Source organism: Globicephala melas, chromosome 13, assembly GCF_963455315.2.
Source record: "Globicephala melas chromosome 13, mGloMel1.2, whole genome shotgun sequence".
Lineage (NCBI taxonomy): Eukaryota > Metazoa > Chordata > Mammalia > Artiodactyla > Delphinidae > Globicephala > Globicephala melas.
The window spans coordinates 79,610,204-79,630,290 of NC_083326.1; the positions used below are offsets into that span (position 1 = coordinate 79,610,204).

General features: G+C 50.3%; 2 protein-coding genes across 2 annotated transcripts in view; both read left to right on the forward strand.

Annotated features, from left to right (window-relative positions):
• Positions 1–730: 730 nt before the first annotated feature.
• Positions 731–14,264, forward strand: HSPB8 (heat shock protein family B (small) member 8). Its single transcript, XM_030860388.3, has 3 exons — positions 731–1,633; positions 7,400–7,463; positions 13,256–14,264. Exons 1-3 carry the CDS (start codon positions 1,267–1,269, stop codon positions 13,413–13,415), a joined length of 591 nt encoding a protein of 196 aa, XP_030716248.1. The 5' UTR covers positions 731–1,266; the 3' UTR covers positions 13,416–14,264.
• Positions 14,265–15,399: 1,135 nt separating this feature from the next.
• Positions 15,400–20,087, forward strand: part of CCDC60 (coiled-coil domain containing 60) — a 267,296-nt gene continuing 262,608 nt past the window's right edge. Inside the window, exon 1 of the mRNA XM_060310799.1 lies at positions 15,400–15,457. The gene's annotated coding sequence lies outside the window, so the exon portion shown is untranslated. The remainder of the gene's footprint in view (positions 15,458–20,087) is intronic.

Consider the following 20,087-nt stretch of genomic DNA (forward strand, 5'->3'; position numbering starts at 1 on the left):
GAAGGCTAGAAAATAGGTCCTCTCTGGGCTTGGAATTCCAGACCAGACACTCTGCCTGCATAGAGCACCTTTGGATAATTATCATTATTAACTGTCATCATCATAATAGAAGCTACCATTGGCTAACACTTCCTATGACAGTGTCCTCACCTGTAGGATCATCGCACTGCTCTCACCTCACGGGATTGTTGGTGAGGATGACGCAAAGCTAATGTTTGTGAAGCATTTGGAACAGGGCCTGGCATGTAGCAAGCGTCATGTAATTGAGAATCAACATTGAAAATATAAAAGTGATGGTTTGCTAAATGCTTAAGGAGGATGACCTCATGATACATCCCTGAGGAGGCTACCATTACATCCATTTTACAGGTGGGAAAGCTGACAGCTCAGAGCCACCTGGGGAAGAATGTTACGCCCCTCAGGAGGCAAGCTCTGAGAGCTTGAGGATGCTGGAGGCTTGGAAGGGGGGATTGCAACCCAGGGTCACCTGCCTTCCAATCCACTGGCTCCCGTCTCTCTCCTCCCCTTCCGCGGGTCCCCAGTGGGGAGGCAGGATGCTGCAGGCTCTGGAGAAGGTATTTCAGGAGGGTGATCTGAGCCCTCAGCCAGGCGAGGGTTATTAATAGCCAGGCCTTAGTGCCCCGCTAGGGGCGGGCAGGCTCTGGGGGGAAGGGAGCGGGAGGGAGGGCGGAGCTGAGCCCAGCCGAGCTGGGGGAGGAGAGTCCGGAGAGGCTGGCAGAACTTGGCCGCGAAGGCCCCTCCCAGTCCCCCCGGGAGCCCAGCTGTCCCCTCCGCAGATTCTCCGGGGCTGGTTCATCACCTCTGAATACTCCTGTGACAGGAGGTGCTTGCAGAGCCCGCCTCCAGCCCCAAGCAGGAATAAATAGAAGGCACCCAGCCCAGGAGAAGCAAGAAGTTTCTAGACCTGCGTTCCCGGTTTATTAAGCTCTCCGCTCCACTCAGCGGCTCTGGCTGACAGCCTGGACGGCCTGGGCGGACGGTGGCTGGCTCACCTCCGGTGAGGCTGTGTGGAGAGGGGTCCTGGAGAATTCTGCTGCACCGGCCAAGGGTCGCCTTTGGTGGCTGGAGAGCCTTGCGGGGCTGGGACCCCAGCCTGGTGTGTGCCTCTGTCCTTGGCAGTGGCCTTTTCCGAAGCTGAAGAATAACCTTGGAAGGCCAGTGCACCCACATCACCTTGCTGTGTGACCTTGGGCAGGTGGCTCCCTCTCTCTGAGCCTCTGTTTCCCCTCCAGCTCAGCAGCCGCCATGGCTGATGGTCAGATGCCCTTCCCCTGCCATTACACGAGCCGCCGGCGCCGGGACCCCTTCCGGGACTCATCTCTGTCCTCTCGCCTGCTGGATGATGGCTTCGGCATGGACCCCTTCCCCGACGACTTGACTGCCCCTTGGCCCGACTGGGCCCTGCCTCGACTCTCCTCCGCCTGGCCGGGGACCCTGAGGTCGGGCATGGTGCCCCGGGGGCCCTCTGCTGTGGCCAGATTTGGGGTGCCTGCCGAGGGCAGGAGCCCGCCCCCCTTCCCCGGGGAGCCCTGGAAAGTGTGTGTCAACGTGCACAGCTTTAAGCCGGAGGAGCTGATGGTAAAGACCAGGGACGGATACGTGGAGGTGTCTGGTGAGTGGGGGCAGGAAGGAGAGAAGCCGGGGAGGGGGTGTAGACCTCAGACCTGGAAGAGCCGAGAGAACGCTCCTTTGGAGGGGACGCTGTGGCTGCATGACACAGGTGACTTCAGGGCTCAGGAATGCAGCCCGTAAAAGTTCTCTTTACGGAAAAGCTCTCCTCTTCCAGCTCCTGGGGGGAATTTTAACCTGATTCAGCTGCTGGGGGCTTTGGGCGCTGCATCAGCCAGCCAACAGGCAGGGGAATAGAAACCACGTTGCATGTCCTAACAGAGAGAATTTAATATAAAGAATAAGTTGAGCAGATATAGGAGTGAAAAGCCAAAGAAGAAGTGGGGTTCACGTACCCAAGCATCACGACACAGTCCAGAAGGGGGTGTTTGATGCTGTGTAAGGACAGTGTTAGTAACTAGCTCAGGTTTCAAGAGAAACACCTTCCCTTGTCCCAGATGAGGAAACTGAGGCATAATTGTCATTATAAGGCTACGACGTGGTAACCCTGGTCGAGCGCTTACGGTCTCCCAGGCACCATACTCAGAGCTTTACCTGTGGCATCTCAATGAACACAAGCAGAGGGGGCGGGGCCTGTCTCCTCTTTTTTACAGATGAGGAAACTGAGGCACAGAGAGGTTAAAGTAACCCACCCAAGATCACCAAGGATTCCAACCCTGGCTGTCTGGGAATTGGGAGGCCAGAAGCAAGTTGACAATTTGTTGAGCACCTACCAGGTGCCAAGGGCTACAGCTCTTATATTCCTGCTCTCAAGTAATCTTCACTCCAGCCTTGAGAAGCAGAGGTGGCTAGTCCCATTTTGCAGCTGAGGAGGCTAAGGCCCAGGTGGGCACTCGTCCAAGGTCACGCCGTGAGTTAGCAGCAGGCAGAGTCTGGGCCTGCCCACATCCCAGCCTGCGAGAGGGAATGTTTTGGGGAAGAGGAAAGAGGAGATGGACGCTCAGTGCCTGCGAAGCAGGGCAGCAGGGGAAAAGCTTTCTGTCCCTTCCCTCCCAATTAATGTTTCATTAAAAAGCATGTTCCTGGCAGGCTCCACCAGCTGGAAAATCAATAAAAGCCATTGCAAACAGGCTGGGTAGGGACTAGCCCCACCAGAGCAGTCTTCAGGGGGAGTTTCAAAGGCTCCCAGGGCAGAATTATAAACATCAGAGGCTCCGGAGGGTGTGGTGGGCCAGGCGGCATTCTGGGGCCTTATGTGGGTGGAGGGAGATGGCCAGGGTGCCAGCCGCCTGAAACCATTTCTCTGGGCTTTGTTTTCTTATCCGGAAATTGGGGTTCAAATGGTTACACGGCCTAAGGATTTTTGTCTTAGATGACGCATGTAAAGTGTGTACGTAGTGCCTAGAACACAAGGGATCGGCATTGTTCTGGTGTTACTAGAATATTAAGGCCCCAAGACATACATACCTACATACATACATAAATGCTAGATGTTCTTTGAGACCCAGGTTCAAATCCCACCACTGCTGTTCAGTCTCTGAATGGATATGGACAAGAAAGTCTTTTCACTGCTCTGAGCCTCGGCTTCCCCATCTGAAGAGTGGAGATCCTGATAATATCCATCTTGCAAGGCTGCAGGGAAGATTAAGTACGTGCAGACGATCCATGATAATAAATGCAGAGTGTCTGTAAAATGGAGCTAATGCTAGTGTCTGCCTGGCACTCTGCAAACAAGGTGATTATTATCACCGCTCCTCCTGTCTTTGTTTGAATTAGGGTTCCAGAGGCTTCCGCCCCAGGGTGGAGGGTGTCCCATGCCCTGTGGCCCCTTCAGGAGAACTCTGTCCAGCCTGGAGAGCTTTTTCCTCTCCATCCTCCTTCCTAGGTGGGGTCTGGCAGCTCCAGGCTGAGATCCCAGCTGAGTACCGTACTAACCCAGAGGCTTCGAGTGGGTCACCTAGCCTCAGCTTCCACATCTGTAAAATGAGGTCATTGGGGGCTTAAATAAGACAAAGACAGACAAAGCCTTTTCAGGTTGAAAATGCCTCACAGCTGTGCACTTAGCAACATCGGCTTGACAGAATCCAAATCCCCCAAGAATACATACAGAGATTTTTATAACAGGGATTTAAAAAATCAAATCGATTATCAGGGGCTCCGTTTGAACAGCAACTTTCAAGGGACGTGGGAAGTCAGATCAGTCTCCCATCCTACCTCACTTAATGACACACCCATTCTTCCTCAAGCTGTTTGTGCAGGGCACTGTGCTAAACGCCGCCAGATGTTGGTTCACTGGTTCCTCACATGGACTTCCAAGGAAATATGCGTAGGTTTGTTGCACCCATTTTACAGATGAGGAAACTGAGGCCCAGAGAGACTAAGTCACCCGAGATCACTTGCTTCTCCATGGCAAGGTCTGAAATTCAAAGCCAGGCCTGCTTAGGTAGTTCCAAGTCAGGATGGCTGGATCTACTTCTAATTGAGTGGCCTGGGACAAATCCTACGACCTCTTGGGCCTCAGCTTTACCCTTGGTCTTATGAGGAGTTGGACTAGATCAGTATTTGCCGAATGGTGTGTTTTAAGATATCACTGGGCATCTGATAAATGCTGGTCTCCTCACTGCAGGACTTATCAGAGCATTGAATTTGCTAATGGCGTTTATGAATCTCTGAGAGGTAGCCCTGTCTTATCTGACCACATATGAATGTCTAGGCCCAGGGAAGTGTTTGGAAAATGCTAGACTAGATGGTTTCCATCATGCCTCACATATACCCCTCCCCCACCCTGCAGCCACCAGCCAAGAAATGTTCTCTTCATGGGCCGCTGGCCCAGGCCCTGGCCGAGGAAGGGACTGGAAAGCCAGAGGCTTTATTCCACCCCCTCTCCTGAATCCCAGGGCCTCTGCCTCCCCTGGAAACAGCCCCTTCTTTCTTCAGCTGGGCCGATGGCTTTCCCCGAAGTGCTGATGCTGCTTCTTGGCACCTAAATTTCTCGGTGGCTGTGAGGGACCTCTAGCTTCCCCTGGCCTCCAGATGGGTTCGTTTTTTTGTTTTTTTCATAATAATTGCTTTTTTGTTTACCAACATAAAATATTTCCATGGTAGAAAATGTAGACAGGAAAGCAAAATAAGAAATTAAAAATCAGTCGTAATCCTTAAGCTGCCCCAGTAAATAGATATCCAAATACCATGCAAATTAAGCTTCAGCAGGGGCCTCCTAGCAAAACCCTCTTTCACCCAGCTTAACACCCTCCCCCAAGCCCCCCTTTACGGAGCTGCCTTTGCTTAGAGATCCTCCCCCACAACCCCAGTACCCTATTTTCAGAGCATGGACAGAGAGGTTTAGCTTCTGTGGGTCAGTTTTTTCCCCCAGTATCAAAATAAACCACAAGCATTCACCTTCACATGGTATTTTTACAACTTTCAAAGCAATTCTGTGACTCATTGGCTCCTAGGAAGTTGTTGTCACCGCCATTGTAGAGAAGAAGAGAAATGTGCTGGGAAATGTCAGAGCAGGGACTCCAATCCCCAACCCACATCCCTGCCTTGGAGTCTTTGCTCCAGCACTTCCAAGCTGTGTGACCTGGGGCACATCACTTAACCTCTCTGAATTTCCATTTCCCCATCCACAAAATGGTAATAATAAAAGTACCTGCTTTCTAAGGTTTTTGTGAAAAATGAACAGTTGATATCGATAAGGTGCTTAGAACAGTGGCGGACACCAAGGAAGTGCCGCAACATAAGAGCTGGCTATTATTATTCTCACCATCACCATCATTATCATTTATTATTGCCAGGACAGCAAGTGTGCAAAAGGGCTGAGTCAGAGGCACTGGCCTGTCCCCAGGGGAAGCAGGTCTCCGGAGGCCCAGGCTTTGGGAAGGGGACCAGGGGACAGACAGTGTTCCTCTGGCCACAGGCCTGTATCAGAGCTGGTCAGCTGGTGGTCACGGACTTGGCAGGTCAGAATAAACTCTCTGAGCTTCAAGAGGCAGCACGTTGGCAGAATAGTATGTTCTGGTTAGCCAGACACTCCTGTTGAAAAATGAATTCCTGTAAATGTACCTCTTTCCGCCCAGCTGGTGGGAGACTACGTCAATGCAGCCTTTCCTAAGGGAAATTTACAACATACAGAGCAAGCCTTCGAAATTCTAGAACTTGGAATTGATCCTAGGAAGTCATGAGGCCAGGTGTGAAGATCTAGCTACAAGAATGTTCAGTACAGTGAGGTTCTTTCTGATGTCAGAAACCCTCTCAGTGCCCCAAAGCCGGGGATTGGCTAAATGAACTTATATCTCCCCGCAGCCATTAAAAGTCAGGTTGGCAGTGAATATTCGCTATAATATGGAAAAATAATTATAACTCATCAGTAAGAGAGAAAAACAATTTTCAGGTGTAACATACAGTATGATCTCATTTGATAAAACGGGTGATATACGTCTATACTATATAACATGTATGCATTTCTAAGTAACATAGAAAAGTCCGGAACTTATACAAAAATGTGGTTTCCTTGGGGTGATGGAATTATGGAGGGTTTTGATTTTTTTTTTCTTTCTTTTCTACATTTTCAAACATACACATGCGTTATCTTGTAATCAGAAAAAATGTTATTAATAAAGGAATAATGAATAATAAAAAGGTAATGGATAATGTAATCACCTATAAATTATCAGCTTAGAATCTTGACTGCAGTAAGACACTATATTACACAAGGTTATTTACAGTCTAGATTCCAAAGACCCTCAGAAGGATGTCCGCGGGTAAGTGAGGGTTCTTGGCCCTGGAATGTGGCGTCACAAGTGAGGAACGAGTAATAATAGGAGCTGATGGCTCTGCCAGGCACTAATCCGATTTGTTTAACGAGAAATTAGAGATACTCTCTCCATTTAAAAAAAAAAAAAAGCGGGGATGGCCAACGGGCTCAGAATTTGTTACATAAATTGCAGACGACAGCCAGTTTGCGCCTAAGCCTTCTTGTAATTTCATATTTTTCCTTCCTAAGGAAAGAAAAATAGCCCTCGCCTGCCAGCCTGGAGGAGGAGGGGTGGGTGGAATTTCACATCCATGGCGACTAATGTGTCATTTCTCAGGAAAGCCCCCTTAGGGTGTTGTTTTCTTTTAGCAGGTTGAAGCATTATTTCCAGGCAGTTCTTTCAGGACTCAGTACAGATAATGGGGCCCAAATAACTAACTGGAAGCTGGAACAGGCGGAGGGGCATCAGACCCCAGCCCTTGGCTTCGATTCCAAGAGTTGGTTCTGAGACTGGGGCTGCCATGCACTTGCTGGGTGCCCTTAGACCCATGGGCCTCAGTTTTTGCATCGGTAACTGAGGGAGAAAGAGGCCCATCCTCAGAGCTGGGAGAGGGCTCTGTGCATTATAAAGCCAGCTGGGTGGCAAACTAGCCCCACTTTTTTCCTCTCACCCATTCTGGGATGTTGGCCTCAGGGGTCTCCTGGCTGGTTAGGAGAGAGGGGTGAGACGCAAGGCTTCGAAGATGCCGTGCCACATCTTAGAAGACAGGAGACAGACTGTGATTTCCCACGTCTAACGCATAATCATCTACAAACCACGGTCAAGGCCTCCCGACCTGCCTGTTGTCTTACTGCATCTTCACAACAGCCTGGGAGGTAGTATCAAGTGGGTCCACTTAGCGGATGAGGGACCAGAGGCTCAGACAACCAGAGCCTCTAGACCAAGCCCCGAGCCACACCGCGAGGCCGGGGCAGGTTTTACCTCTGAGCCTGCGTCCTGAATGATGCCCGAGGGACATAGCTGCTGACACACGGCTTTCTTCTCCCTTCCAGGTAAACATGAAGAGAAGCAGCAAGAAGGTGGCATTGTTTCCAAGAACTTCACAAAGAAAATCCAGTAAGTAACCTGGCAGTTGGATTTCAGGGTAGGATTGGAGTGGAAGTGGGGATGCCTGGGGTCTGCGATCTGGGGTCTCTCCCTCTTGGGCATCTCTACTTCAAGATACACACCCCTGCCCCCAGGGCAGGGAATTGAACCCTTGCACCTAAAGGGGAGAAGGTATCGCAGCAAACGTGCAATAGGTTCCCAGAAAGGGCGGCACGTAGGTTGTGCCAAGTCATCTGCTCAGTGCCCCGGGGGGTGGGATTAACAATCTCATTCTGTAGATGAAGAATCCGAGAATAGGAAAGGCGAAGTGACTTGTCCACAATTCCATGAAAATTGGGGCACTCACCCACCCATGTGATATGATGCCCCAAATTCCCCAGGAGAATCTTTCGAAGGCTGCTTGCTCTAAGTCTCCCATGGCCAGGAGAACGCGCGCCTTCCCTAGAGCATCCACATGAATTAGGCTAGAAGGTGTCCTGCTGTCATCACTACTCACCACTTAGAGGGGTCTTCAGGCTGAGAGACTGGGACAAAGGAAAGGAGTGAGAAGGGCTGAGGCAGGGGCTGGGGTGGGGGGATTATGCAAGCAGCAGAAAGACCAGCAGACCGAGCCAATGAGTCAAAGCCACCCTGAGGCCCCGATGGCAACAACTGTAGGCAGAAGAGACTCACCTTCCCCCAATCAGCATCCTTCCTCTATGTGCACTTCTCGGTCCGAAGTCTTTTCCCAGTCCCGTTTCACCTTTGCAGCAAAGGTATGCAGTGGGGAAAGAAGACATTACCCTCCTTGTATTATGGGGAAACGAAATCTCCCAGAAGTGAAGGGACATACCCAAGGTCCTTAAAATTAGCATCTAGAACAGCCCAAACAGACCTTTGAACTCTGAGTTCACCGTGTTCATTCCTTGAGCAAGGAATGCCCTTTCCTCACCTGTGAAAGGGATGGATGCTGAAAAGGACATGAGATCACTGCACTGTGATGGGCACACAGCAGGTCCCCATAAGTGGTGGGTTGTTGTTACCATTATTGTTGTTGTTACTGCATCTTAACTCCTCCCCTCGCCCTGGCAAAGATATCCTGTGTCTGGAGAGATTGCACAAACCGAATTCTGAGGCTGCTTTCAGCTTTAGGATTCTGTAGTCCTGTCTCTCCTGCCATGTGCCCATTCCTAACCCACCGGGCGCCTCTGGAGTACTTCAAAGGCTGCAGCCACTTCCTGATAAGGCAAACGCCAAACTGTTCTTCTCCGCCATCCCTGGCTCACCTGCCATCCCCAAGACCCACGCCTTTCCCTAGTACCGCAGCCAGCCAGAACAAATGTTGCTGATGGGGGAGAGATGAGGGAGAGAGGGAGGGAGGGGGCTGATGTTTCTTTCTTTCTTTCTTTCTTTTTAATAAATAGTTTATTTATTATTTTTGGCTGCACGCGGGCTTTCTCTAGTTGTGGCGAGCGGGGGCTACTCTTCGTTGTGGTGCGCGGGCTTCTCATTGCGGTGGCTTCTCTTGTTGCGGAGCACGGGCTCTAGGCGCGCGGGCTTCAGTAGTTGTGGCTTGCAGTCTTCCATAGTTGCGGCTCCTGGGTTCTAGAGCGCAGGCTCAGTAGTTGTGGTGCACGGGCTTCGTTGCTCCACGGCATGTGGGATCTTCCCGGACCAGGGCTTGAACCCCTGTCCCCTGCATTGGCAGGCGGATTCTTAACCACTGCGCCACGAGGGAAGCCCTGATGTTTCTTTTAAGAGACTGAAGTAAGGTCTCAGGATGGAGTCACAGGCAGGGCAGAGCTGTGAAAGGGACTGAACCGGAAAGAAGTCAGCAAATTCATCATCTCTAAAAGACAGCCATTTCCATGGATCTCACCATCTCCGAGGCCTCCGGGAAAACAGCTTGCTGGGAGTTACTTGACCAGATAGAAGTGCTTTCTAAAGCTGCTGGAGCCTCAGCAGCTGGGCTGGGCTGCTTGTTAGGACACTGGACTGACATGGCCAGGAGCCCCCCAGAGGCTCTCCTTAGTCAACCAGTCATCCCAACCCTGTCCCTGGACCCTCCAAGCCTCCCCACATTCCAGCGACTAAAGGGCCCCCAGGACCCTCCTCCATCACTTCGGCATGGATCCATCCATTCTGGTTGGTCCAGCTGCGCCAGTTGTTAAATATTTCTGAACCTCGCCTCTGCGTGTAGGGAGTCCCAGCTCCATGACTGAGTGGGTGACTTGCAGCAAAATGCTGAACTGCTCTGAACTCCTGTTCCTGTATCCCTCCTTCCCTCAGGATGGGGAATGAGAGGATGTGCACAGACTCAGCGCCCAGCCCATGGGAATTAAAATTATTAAAGATTCCACAAGGCTGGAATCACACAAGAGCCGCTGGGACTTCTGGGACCTCCTGGCTCTGCCCAGACTCCAGACACCAAGCAGTGGGACTGGGGTCTGGGATGGCTTTGGCCCCATCTCAGAGGTCTCATTGCCTCTCCCAGGAAAAGCTCCAGTCACTAGAGGCCAGGGAAGCTCCTTCAGCCAGGCTGAGATCCTTCCTTGGAGATATAGCCAGGCTGAGATCCTTCCTTGGAGATATTCTCCCAGACAGGATGCTCCAGCCGTTTGCCTCAGCCACGGCTAGGAATTCTTCTCAACACATCCATCCCCATGTGAAAGACCCTGTTTTGACTGGATGAGGGAGAGAGGGAGAGGTCTTGGAATTTGCCAGTCAGGTTGGGTGCAGGGCAAAGCCTGGAGATGGGGGCTTTTCCACACCCAGCTGGAGTGAGAGGCCAGGGGATGCCGGAAGTCATCAATGGAGGATGCCCAGAACCGAAGCAGACGTGAGTGTCTTTGCTCCACATCTTCTGCGGTGTCTGTCTGATCTGCCGTTTAGTGACCCCGGTGGTGTGTCAGGAGTCATGTTAAAAGATGGAGAGTTTTAATTTTGTCTCATCTTTAAAAGGATGCTATAACCATAAACAAGATGAAAAGATAACCCTCAGAATGGGAGAAAATATTTGCAAATGAAGCAACTGACAAAGGATTAATCTCCAAAGTTTACAAGCAGCTCATGTAGCTCAATATCAAAAAAACAAACAACCCAATCCAAAAATGGGCAGAAGACCTAGATAGGCATTTCTCCAAAGAAGATATACAGACTGCCAACAAACACATGAAAGGATGCTCAACATCACTAATCATTAGAGAAATGCAAATCAAAGCTACAATGAGATATCATCTCACCTCAGTCAGAATGGCCATCATCAAAAAATCTACAAACAATAAAAGCTGGAGAGGGTGTGGAGAAGAGGGAGCCCTCTTGCACTATTGGTGGGAATGTAAATTGATACAGCCACTGTGGAGAACAGTATGGAGGTTCCTTCAAAAACTAAAAACAGAACTACCATATGACCCAGCAATCCCACTACTGGGCACATACCCTGAGAAAACCATAATTCAAAAAGAGTCATGTACCACAGTGTTCACTGCAGCTCTATTTACAGTAGCCAGGACATGGAAGCAACCCAAGTGTCCATCGACAGATGAATGGATAAAGAAGATGTGGCACATATATACAATGGAATATTACTCAGCCATAAAAAGAAGCGAAATTGAGTTATTTGTAGTGAGGTGGATGGACCTAGAATCTGTTATACAGAATGAAGTAAGTCAGGAAGAGAAAAACAAATACTGTATGCTGACACATATATATGGAATCTAAGAAAAAAAAAAAGGTTCCGAAGAACCTAGGGACAGGACAAGAATAAAGACGCAGATGTAGAGAATGGACCTGAGGGCACGGGGAGGGGTAAGGGTAAGCTGGGATGAAGTGAGAGAGTGGCATGGACATATATACACTACCAAACGTAAAATAGATAGCTAGTGGGAAGCAGCCGCATGGCACAGGGAGATCAGCTCGGTGCTTTGTGACCACCTAGAGGGGTGGGATAGGGAGGGTGGGAGGGAGACGCAAGAGGGAGGAGATATGGGGATATATGTATACGTATAGCTGATTCACTTTGTTATACAGCAGAAACTAACACACCACTGTAAAGCAATTGTACTCCAGTAAAGATGTTAAAAAAAAAGGATGCTATAGAGTAGGTATCATTAAGCTTACCTTGTGGATGAGAAAACTGAGGCTCAGAGGATGATGGGACTCGGCTAAGGTCACATAACCAATAATGAGCCGGTCTGGGACTTGAACACAGGTGTCTCCACCTTCCAGGCCCACGACCTTCCTGTTTGGTTAGGGGAAACCAAATGAGTGGTTCACGAACCATCTTCAACTAGTTTTTGCCTTTTGTGCTTACGTTCCCATACTATTACTTGCTCACGGCTTTTTTTCTTTTCGATCAACTCGCTTTTGATAAGGTTCAATTCTCATCAGTCAAACGTTCACTGAAGAAGGCAATTGTAAAATAAATCCAACGGAAGCAAAATGTGGTTAAATTCTAACTAGGCCATGTTGCCTGCCTGAAGGTCTAAGTCATAGATTAGCTCTTTCTTTGTGAAAAGAGAGAAAATAGCAAGAGATAGAGGCCAAGGTGTTACAGGCATGTTAACACAGAGCTGAGACTTCCCCTTAGATGTGAATGAAAGATCTGCAAGAGGGTTGAGGAGGAATAGCTCTCCCACCACGTGTTTCAATATAGAGGTCGCCCGGTGAGAGCCCTTGAACAAGTCTCTCCCCATCTCGGGGCCTCAGTTTCCTCGTGTGTAACATGGGAGCATCGTCCTGGACAGTGGAGATCCTTTCGGGCTCCGACAGTTCATGGGTCAGTGCTTGTGCTAAAATCGTCTCAGCTGTCAAGATGCTCACTTGTACAGCCGATGACTTCAATAACAATGTAGGAGGTGAGGCTGACTGAGCACTTCCTGTATGCCAGGCACGGTGCTAAGCCCTTTGCTTTCATCATCCTACAGAATTCTCACACCACCCTAAGAGATAGATGCTATTTTTAACCTCCTTTTCCTATAAGGAAATAAGTTCAGAGAGGCAGGATCACTAGCCCAAGGTCGCACAGTCAGGAAGAACCAGGATTTGAACTCACGTCTGCCCGCCTGCAAAGTCCATGCTTGTGGACCACGGCTGCCCTGTCATATTGTCCCAGGTGTTCTGTGGGTTGGCGTGCAAAGGGTTAAACGGAGTCAGCTCATCCCCAGCCCAGAGAGGGAGGTCCAAGCTCTTGGCCTTGTCTCTACTTCAGACGTTTGGCTTGGCAACTGCCCAAGTTCCCTTTCTCTTCCGTCCTTCCCTGCAGGCCCCTTGGTAATCTCCGTGGCTCAATTTGGCAGGAGTCTCCCTGGTAGAGGAAGTTCATGTGGCTACAGGTGGCTGTTCACAGCAAAAAACTCCCCAACCCCTCCAGGAAGGGTCCTTCTGCCCATGACCAGAATGGGTTCACCTTACTTCCTGGGTCTTTCATCAAGACCCCTGCATTGACAATAGTCAGAGCCAGCCTGGACCGGTGATCTATGGGGATTGAACCTTCTGGCTTTCCCTACCGTGGACCTTTTTTCAAAAGTCTGGTGCCTGGGGAGACAGGGGAGCATCATGATAAGCTACTCTGAGTTCGGAGACCGGGATTCCAATTCTATTCCCCTCTGCTGCTTGCCGGCTGTGTGACCTTGGGCAAATCAGTTCACCTCTCTGATCTCAGTCTCCTCATCTATAAATTGGGGATAGTAGTGGAACTTGCCTGCTGGGATTATTATCAAAATAATAATCCCACCAGGCAATATCGAAAATATTTTCTTTCAAATGAAATGAGAATGTTTGGCTATATTAAAGATAATAAATGAATCGTGTGTTTCTCCTAGGCTTCCTGCAGAGGTGGATCCTGTGACAGTATTCGCCTCGCTTTCCCCAGAAGGCCTGCTGATCATCGAAGCCCCCCAGATCCCCCCTTACTCACCATTTGGAGAGAGCAGTTTCAACAATGAGCTTCCCCAAGACAGCCAGGAAGTCACTTGTACCTGAGACCCCAGTCTTGCCCCTTCCTTGTTCCCTCCCCAACCCCTGGGCTTCTTTGATTCCAGGATACATTACTTTAGCTGAACTCGTAGATTTAGTGCGACTGAAATGTTGGGGGTCAGGGTGGATTGACCAGATTCCCTGGAGAGTGTAATAGTAGGTTTTTCCGCAAGATGGCGCAATTGGCAGGTCGTGTTCCGCTGCTTTAGGCCAAGATGCTGGGAGTTTTTCTTTCTTTACCTTTTCTATCGTGATGAAAATGTTGCACATTCTACAGCTGCAAAACAAATAAAAGGGGACATAACATTTCACATTGTAGCTTACCTTGCAGCTAATGCAAGAGTTGCTTTTCTCTGGGGACCTCCCCATCACCCAGGTTCCCATTCTGGGCTCCCAGTGTCCATGCCTGCCTCAGGGTTTGGTTGACGGAGCCCAGAAGCTCACCCCGCTGTGTTTCTGAAGACCTGGTTTACACAGGCTTATAGACAGGTGTTACATCCCCATATGGGATTTATCCAACAACCACATGAAAACAAACAGTGCCTTCTGCCCTCCACCCAGACATTTATAGCATGTTCCCAAGCTGGCACTCCCCAAGGACTCTGGAAGCCCCTTAGTTTATTCTCTGGCTAAAGTCCCCCCTTTCTTGTGTCTCCTATGTCCAAGTCGGGATTTTTACAGAGGGGGCTGTCTCCAGACAGCTCCACCAGGAACCAAGCAAAGGCCAGACTGCCTGTCAGGCAGACTCGTGGTACTGTGTCTATGGGTGGGACATGTGTGTCATTGTTATTTGAATTGTGCTGTTTAGGGGAAAATAACAGTAAATAATAATAATAATAAAGGAGCTTGTTCTTAGCTTCGTGTGTTGTTTTGATGGGAACTAAATGCAGTACCACTTAGATATGCCACATCTATTCGGGATGCTTGTGGCAGCAAATAATAATGCCCAGTGCATAGGGGCTTAAATGACATAAATATCTGTCTGACTTTACAAGAAGTTTAGATATGAGTGATTTCGGAGTTACTTTTTCAGCTGTTATGCCACCAAGAACCCAGAGTCTTTCTATCGTTTTCCTCTGCCGTCTCTGACAAGTCTACAAGTTCTGTCTTCATGTTTGCAAGATGGCTGCAGCAGCTCCAAGCATCTCAACCTCATATGACAATGTATAGGAAGAGAAGGCAAGGGTAAAAAAGTCTTTTTGTCTGAATTTCTCTTTTATCGGTAACGTCTTTCCCAGAAGCTCTCAGCAGATTTCTTTCTTTTATTTCATTGACCAAAACTGGGTCACGTGTATGCTGCAGCCAATCCCTGGCAAAGGGAAAGGGAAGCCCCGTTGGGCTAAGATCAATATTGATTTGTCCTTTGAGGCCAGGAACATTGCTGCCTGAAAAAACAAGGTTCTGTCAGGAAGGAGAAAAGGGGCAATCAACAATTGAGGGATGCCCCACACTGATGCTGCCAGGAGCCCAGAACCCTGAAAGTAGGGTGGTGGGGAGCAGGGAGGCTACCAGGGTGCATCAGTGAGAACTGTTTCTGTGCTAAGTGCTAGGAAACCCCACTCGAACCGATTTAAGCAAAAAGGGGCGTTTATTGGGCACAGCTGTGAAGTCCAGGTTAAACGCTGCTTTCAGATCTCTAATGATGTTAATAGAACTGTTTGTCTCTTGGTCCTGCGGTGTCGGCTCCATCCCCAGTCTCCCTGTTGCCTCCCACGTCCCCTGCCCCTTTTCTTCTGTGTCCCCATGTCCTCTCAAGTAGTCACAAGACAGCTGTGATCACTACTGCCCCACATCCCCACATTCCAGTCCCCAGCGAGAAAAGCCACTCTTTTCTCATCGCTTCTGCTGGGAGTCATTCTTATTGGACCAGCTTGGGTCACATGACCATCCCTGAGCTAAGCACAGCCCAGGAAATCAGTGCTTTGATTGGTAAGGCCTGGGTCACATGCTCCATCCCTGGAGCCAATCTCACTTAAGCTTCACGTTAGCCCAGGAAGTAGATGTCCAATTTTACGGTGGAGAAGCTGCGTCTCCGGGAAGTAGCTCAGGTAAGTCCCATGGTGATGGTAGAACTTGAACCTAGACGTTTGCTTCCGGAAGAGTTAATGAGTTGCAGAGCTTCTTTTTAAGAGCACCTCCAAACCCCGAAATGACAGCAGGAGTCAGTGACCACTTCCTGAGCACCTACTTATTTTGGTCCCATGCTAGGAGCCAAGCATATAGCAAACAGCCACGATTCCTTCCCAGAGGAGCTCAGAGCAGCAACAGGCGTAGGCAGATGATAGAAAGCCCGGCCCTCACCAGATCCTCACTGTGTGCCGTCCTCACTGTGCCACTGTGCTGAGGGCTTTATATGTGTTAATAGATTTAATCGCGCTACAATTCTATGAGTGTCACCGAACCAAACTTGGGTCCGCTGGCCCACAGGCAGTAAAGCCAATCTACTGACGCCAGGTGCGGTGAAGGAAAGTGCAGCGTGTACTGCAGGGCGCCAAGCATGGAGTCCAGGCAGCTGGGTTCAAAATGCCTGAACTCCCTGACAGCTTTCAGGGAGAGGTTTCTTTGTGGTACGCGGGCCTCTCACTGCTGCGGCCTCTCCCGTTGCGGAGCACAGGCTCCGGACGCGCAGGCTCTGCCCAGCCGCTCCACGGCATGTGGGATCCTCCTGGACCGGGGCACGAACCCGCGCCCCCTGCATGGGCAGGCGGACCCCCAACCACTGCGCCACCAGGGAAGCCCCAGGGGAAGGTTTTTGAAGACAGGGTGAGGAAGAGGGTTGCCGGGTGTTTGGTCAGCTCTTGGACGTTCTTCTGGTTGGTTGGTGGTGAGTTAATTTGGAGTCGGCGTCATCAACCTTCTGGTTCCAACAGGCTGGGCGGGGGCGGGTGTGCCTGCTTATTCTCCGCATGTAGTTAACGTCTTCCACCTGGTGGGGGGGGGGGCGGGTTTCAGTATCTGCCGAACAGCTCAAAGGATTTGCCTCAGAATAGTATCTATAGCCCTTGAGAAGGAGCTAAAGGTCCTTGACTTTGTTTAAAGGCTAAACTATTATAATTTTGTCTGCTTGACCGTTTTCCTTTGTCTCTGTCTTTTCTCGCTTCTCTGATGAAATTTATTCTTTGGAACTCGGGGAACGCCTAGGAAGCTAAAGTTTTACTACGAACAAGAGACAGGTGGAGGGCGGGGAGGGGGGGCGGTCTGTCCCCGTAAGGGTCCTGCTCGCTTACAGGAGGAAGGTTCGGTTCTTAGCTCCATTTTACAGATAAGGAAACTGATGCATGCGAGGATTAGTGCATGGCCCCAAATCACCCACCTGCTAAGCAACAGGCTTAGAGAGTCTGACTCTACTATTAATCTATTACCCTGTTCTGCCTTTCTGTCAGCAAAGCAGAACGGTAAGGGTGTCTTAAGTGAATCCGTCCACCTTGTGGGAAGAGAAGTGACCTTTCAAATCGGGGCATGGCAGGGGGGGGTGTGGATAGGATTGGCTTATCAGAGGAGGGGTCACTCCACGGTTGTCAGGCTTGAGCACACGAGGCTGGGGTGGGGAGGTGCCTCACAGGCACAAGAAAACACAGGAGCCAAAGGGAAGGGTATGTCCCTTTTAAAACCTTTTGATGGTTCCCTGTTGTTCAAAGGATTGAGTCCAAGCTTCTTTGCAGACTTGCAAGGCATTATGGGATCTTCCCCTGGGTCACTGCTCTCCACCCTCCCATAACCTCCTCCCTTCGCCCTGCAGCCCCATCTGACTTCCCTCGGCTCCTCTAACCAGACAGGCCCTGTCTTGCTCCCAGAACTTTGAATACACTGCTGTCTTTCTCCAGGGCTTACTCCTCCAGCGTCTTCCTTGACTAATCCTTTAGGATCTCAGCTCAGACTCCCAGCAAGCTGGCCAGAGCCCCTCACCATTACCCCCATCCCAACCCAGCACATCCTGTAACAGCTTGGGCATTTGTGTAGCAGAATAAATAATAATAACAATCACAAACACCAAAACTCATCCCAACTGCTCTGCTTTTAAGGATGAAAGGAGAAATCATTCAAGTAAAGGGGAAAATCCCTACTCATTTGCTATTTGTTCCACAAATATTTACTGGGCACATACGGAGTGCAAGGCACCTTGCTGGGTGTCGTGTTACCCTTTCTTTTCACTTTGAGAGCCTGGTGAGGGAAAGAGAAAAGCAAAGCTTTCCTTTCCACGCTCGTCAGTTCTGGGTCGCTGAATGGTGAGACGCTGAGCGGGTAGAGCTGAGAGCCCACCCGCTGCAAGTACATGTGTATCGAATGGATGAAGGAAGGAAGGAATGGTGAGCGTGGGTCTCCCTGGGAAATTAGGCCAAACACATGATCTCAGACCCCAGAAAGCCAGCTCATTTCAGTTCTGAGAGCTTCCAGCTTACAGACACGAGCCTTGTCATCAAAACGGATGACTCGGCCCCTCCCCAGAGAGCTCCAACGAAATGACCGAGGAACATTGTTCCGGAGCCCTCACTTTGATGATGGTGCTGGGACAGGGACCGCCCAGAACCTGCTTCCACGCTCTGCTTCCTTGACCCAACTCCCTGGAGAGTTTTATCCTCAGCCCATCCCCACCCCCTCCTAGCCAGTCACTGCCAATGGTGATATATGGAGATGACTTGATTTGACCTTGAAGGAAAGAAACAAATTAATGTGTCTTGAAATAAATTCCCGGAATCAGTGGCTGGCTTCTCCTCCACCCCCTCCACTTTGCACCTGCCAAGTTGTGCATCATAATGTGAAAATCAACACTGTTTCAACCATGAGTGAACACCTGGTGCTGGTGGGGTGGAGGGCCGCTGGGAGGCCCCCTTCCACCCAACGCCCTGGGCCCAGGAGTTGCCAGAAGGGGTGGGAGGCTCAAGGCTTATTGTGGGCTCTGCGCTCTGGTTGCTGAGAGCTGGCTGAGTCACCCTGTCTGCAGTGAGAGCAGCCCACCCGACCACCAGCTCCAAGTCCTGCAAGTACGAGCAGATGGGGGCTCCCTGGTGGCTCCCAAGGAAAAGGGAAGGGCAGCCGTGTGGAATGGCACTGCTGTGGTCATTCTCCAAGGAGAACTGAGATGTGGGGAGGCGAGGAGACTGCAGGCCCCGCCCACACAATTCAGCCACGGGATGTATATTTACTGAGTGCTTTTCTTCAGGCTCAGCACCGATTCAACTGTATGCCCAGGTACAATGGAGCCAGGTGTCCAAATATTGAAATACTTCAGCACCACTTGACAAATAGCACTGCCTCTAAGCTGCCCCCAGTGTCTCAGCCTTTATTAAGCATGTCTTTTTATTCTGGTGCTTTGACTACTGGGCGCCTTGCCGACCTTGGAGGGACTTCCCCTCGCAGAGATAGCCTGCAAGCAGCCCTCTCTTAGGAAGACCAATCCGGAGACCCCACCCAACCTTTGTCACACTCTTTCCCTCTGAGCCACCGCCCACCTGCCCAGATCATTCAAGGTGAGGTACCAAACAACTAGGGACAGCCCCTGTGCCCCGGAGCTAACTGAAGTTATTTGAACTAGCCTATTCTAAGTCTGTTTCCGCCACCTCCCCTGTTCCTTCCCGCAGAGACCACAATAAAGGCTCTTGTCCACATTCCCTCTGCCATCTGACCGAACCTGGTGCCTCCCCGTGTGGCCCCCATGACGTGGCGAGCCCCCTCCTCTTGGCATCCGTGAATGTATTGAGCTGTTTTTTCTATGGCACTCGTCTCCCGATCTTTTAGCCATGCCTGAATAATGATGAAATCTACATTTTAAAATCTAGACACCTTCCTCCCTCTACCTTCTCCCACTTTTTCTAGGAATCAGCAGCTCCCTTTGGACCAATGGCCATTCTGAATAGCCACTGCCCTGGTCCTGCAAGTTGTTAAAGGTTCTGAATACTGCCTCCTTTCCCCAGGCCCATTCTGTATGAGGTACCATGCTGCGCCCTGGAGAAAAAGACAGACATGAGTCTCTGCCCTTGAGGGTATAATGGGGATCTCGGGCCATACGTAAATAAGCAAAGAATAGCAGGGTCCAGGGCAGAACTAAGTGTGCGCCCTGAGATCAGGGAGCTGCAGGGCTACTGGGGATCTGAGCTGTGATCACAGCTCTGCGGCTCACCCTATATGTGACCTTGTCACTTGACCGCTGTGGGCAGGCATTTGTTTTCTTATCCACAGAAGTGGGGGATGGCAATGCAGGGCTGCTGTGGGGATTACACAGGTGTGTGCCAAGTGCTTGGCCCGCAGGTACTAATGCAGAGTAAGTCCACAGTAAATGGGGGGCACTGGGTGGTCTCAGCCCGAGCCCAGTCTGGAAGGCGGAACCTAGGGTCTGCCAGGGAGCCGTGGCAGGTTACTGAACCAGTGGACTGAGTCTGCACCTGGAGCTGATGCTCTCCCAGTGCCTGCCTCCTAATTCTCGAGGTCTCCATTAGGGACAAGAAGAGTGGGAATTAGGGGCATTGAGGGAATTTCAGTCTCCACTGTCAGAGGTCTAGAGGGAACCCTGATAACACATCTCTATCATCTTAGTTGCCAGTCCCCACCCCCTGCCCAAGAATGAACCTATTTTTGTTTTAATTTTTATTTTATGTTGGAGTATAGTTGATTTACCGTGTTGTGTTAGTTTCAGGTGTACAGCAAAGTGATTCAGTTATACATATACATGTATCCATTCTT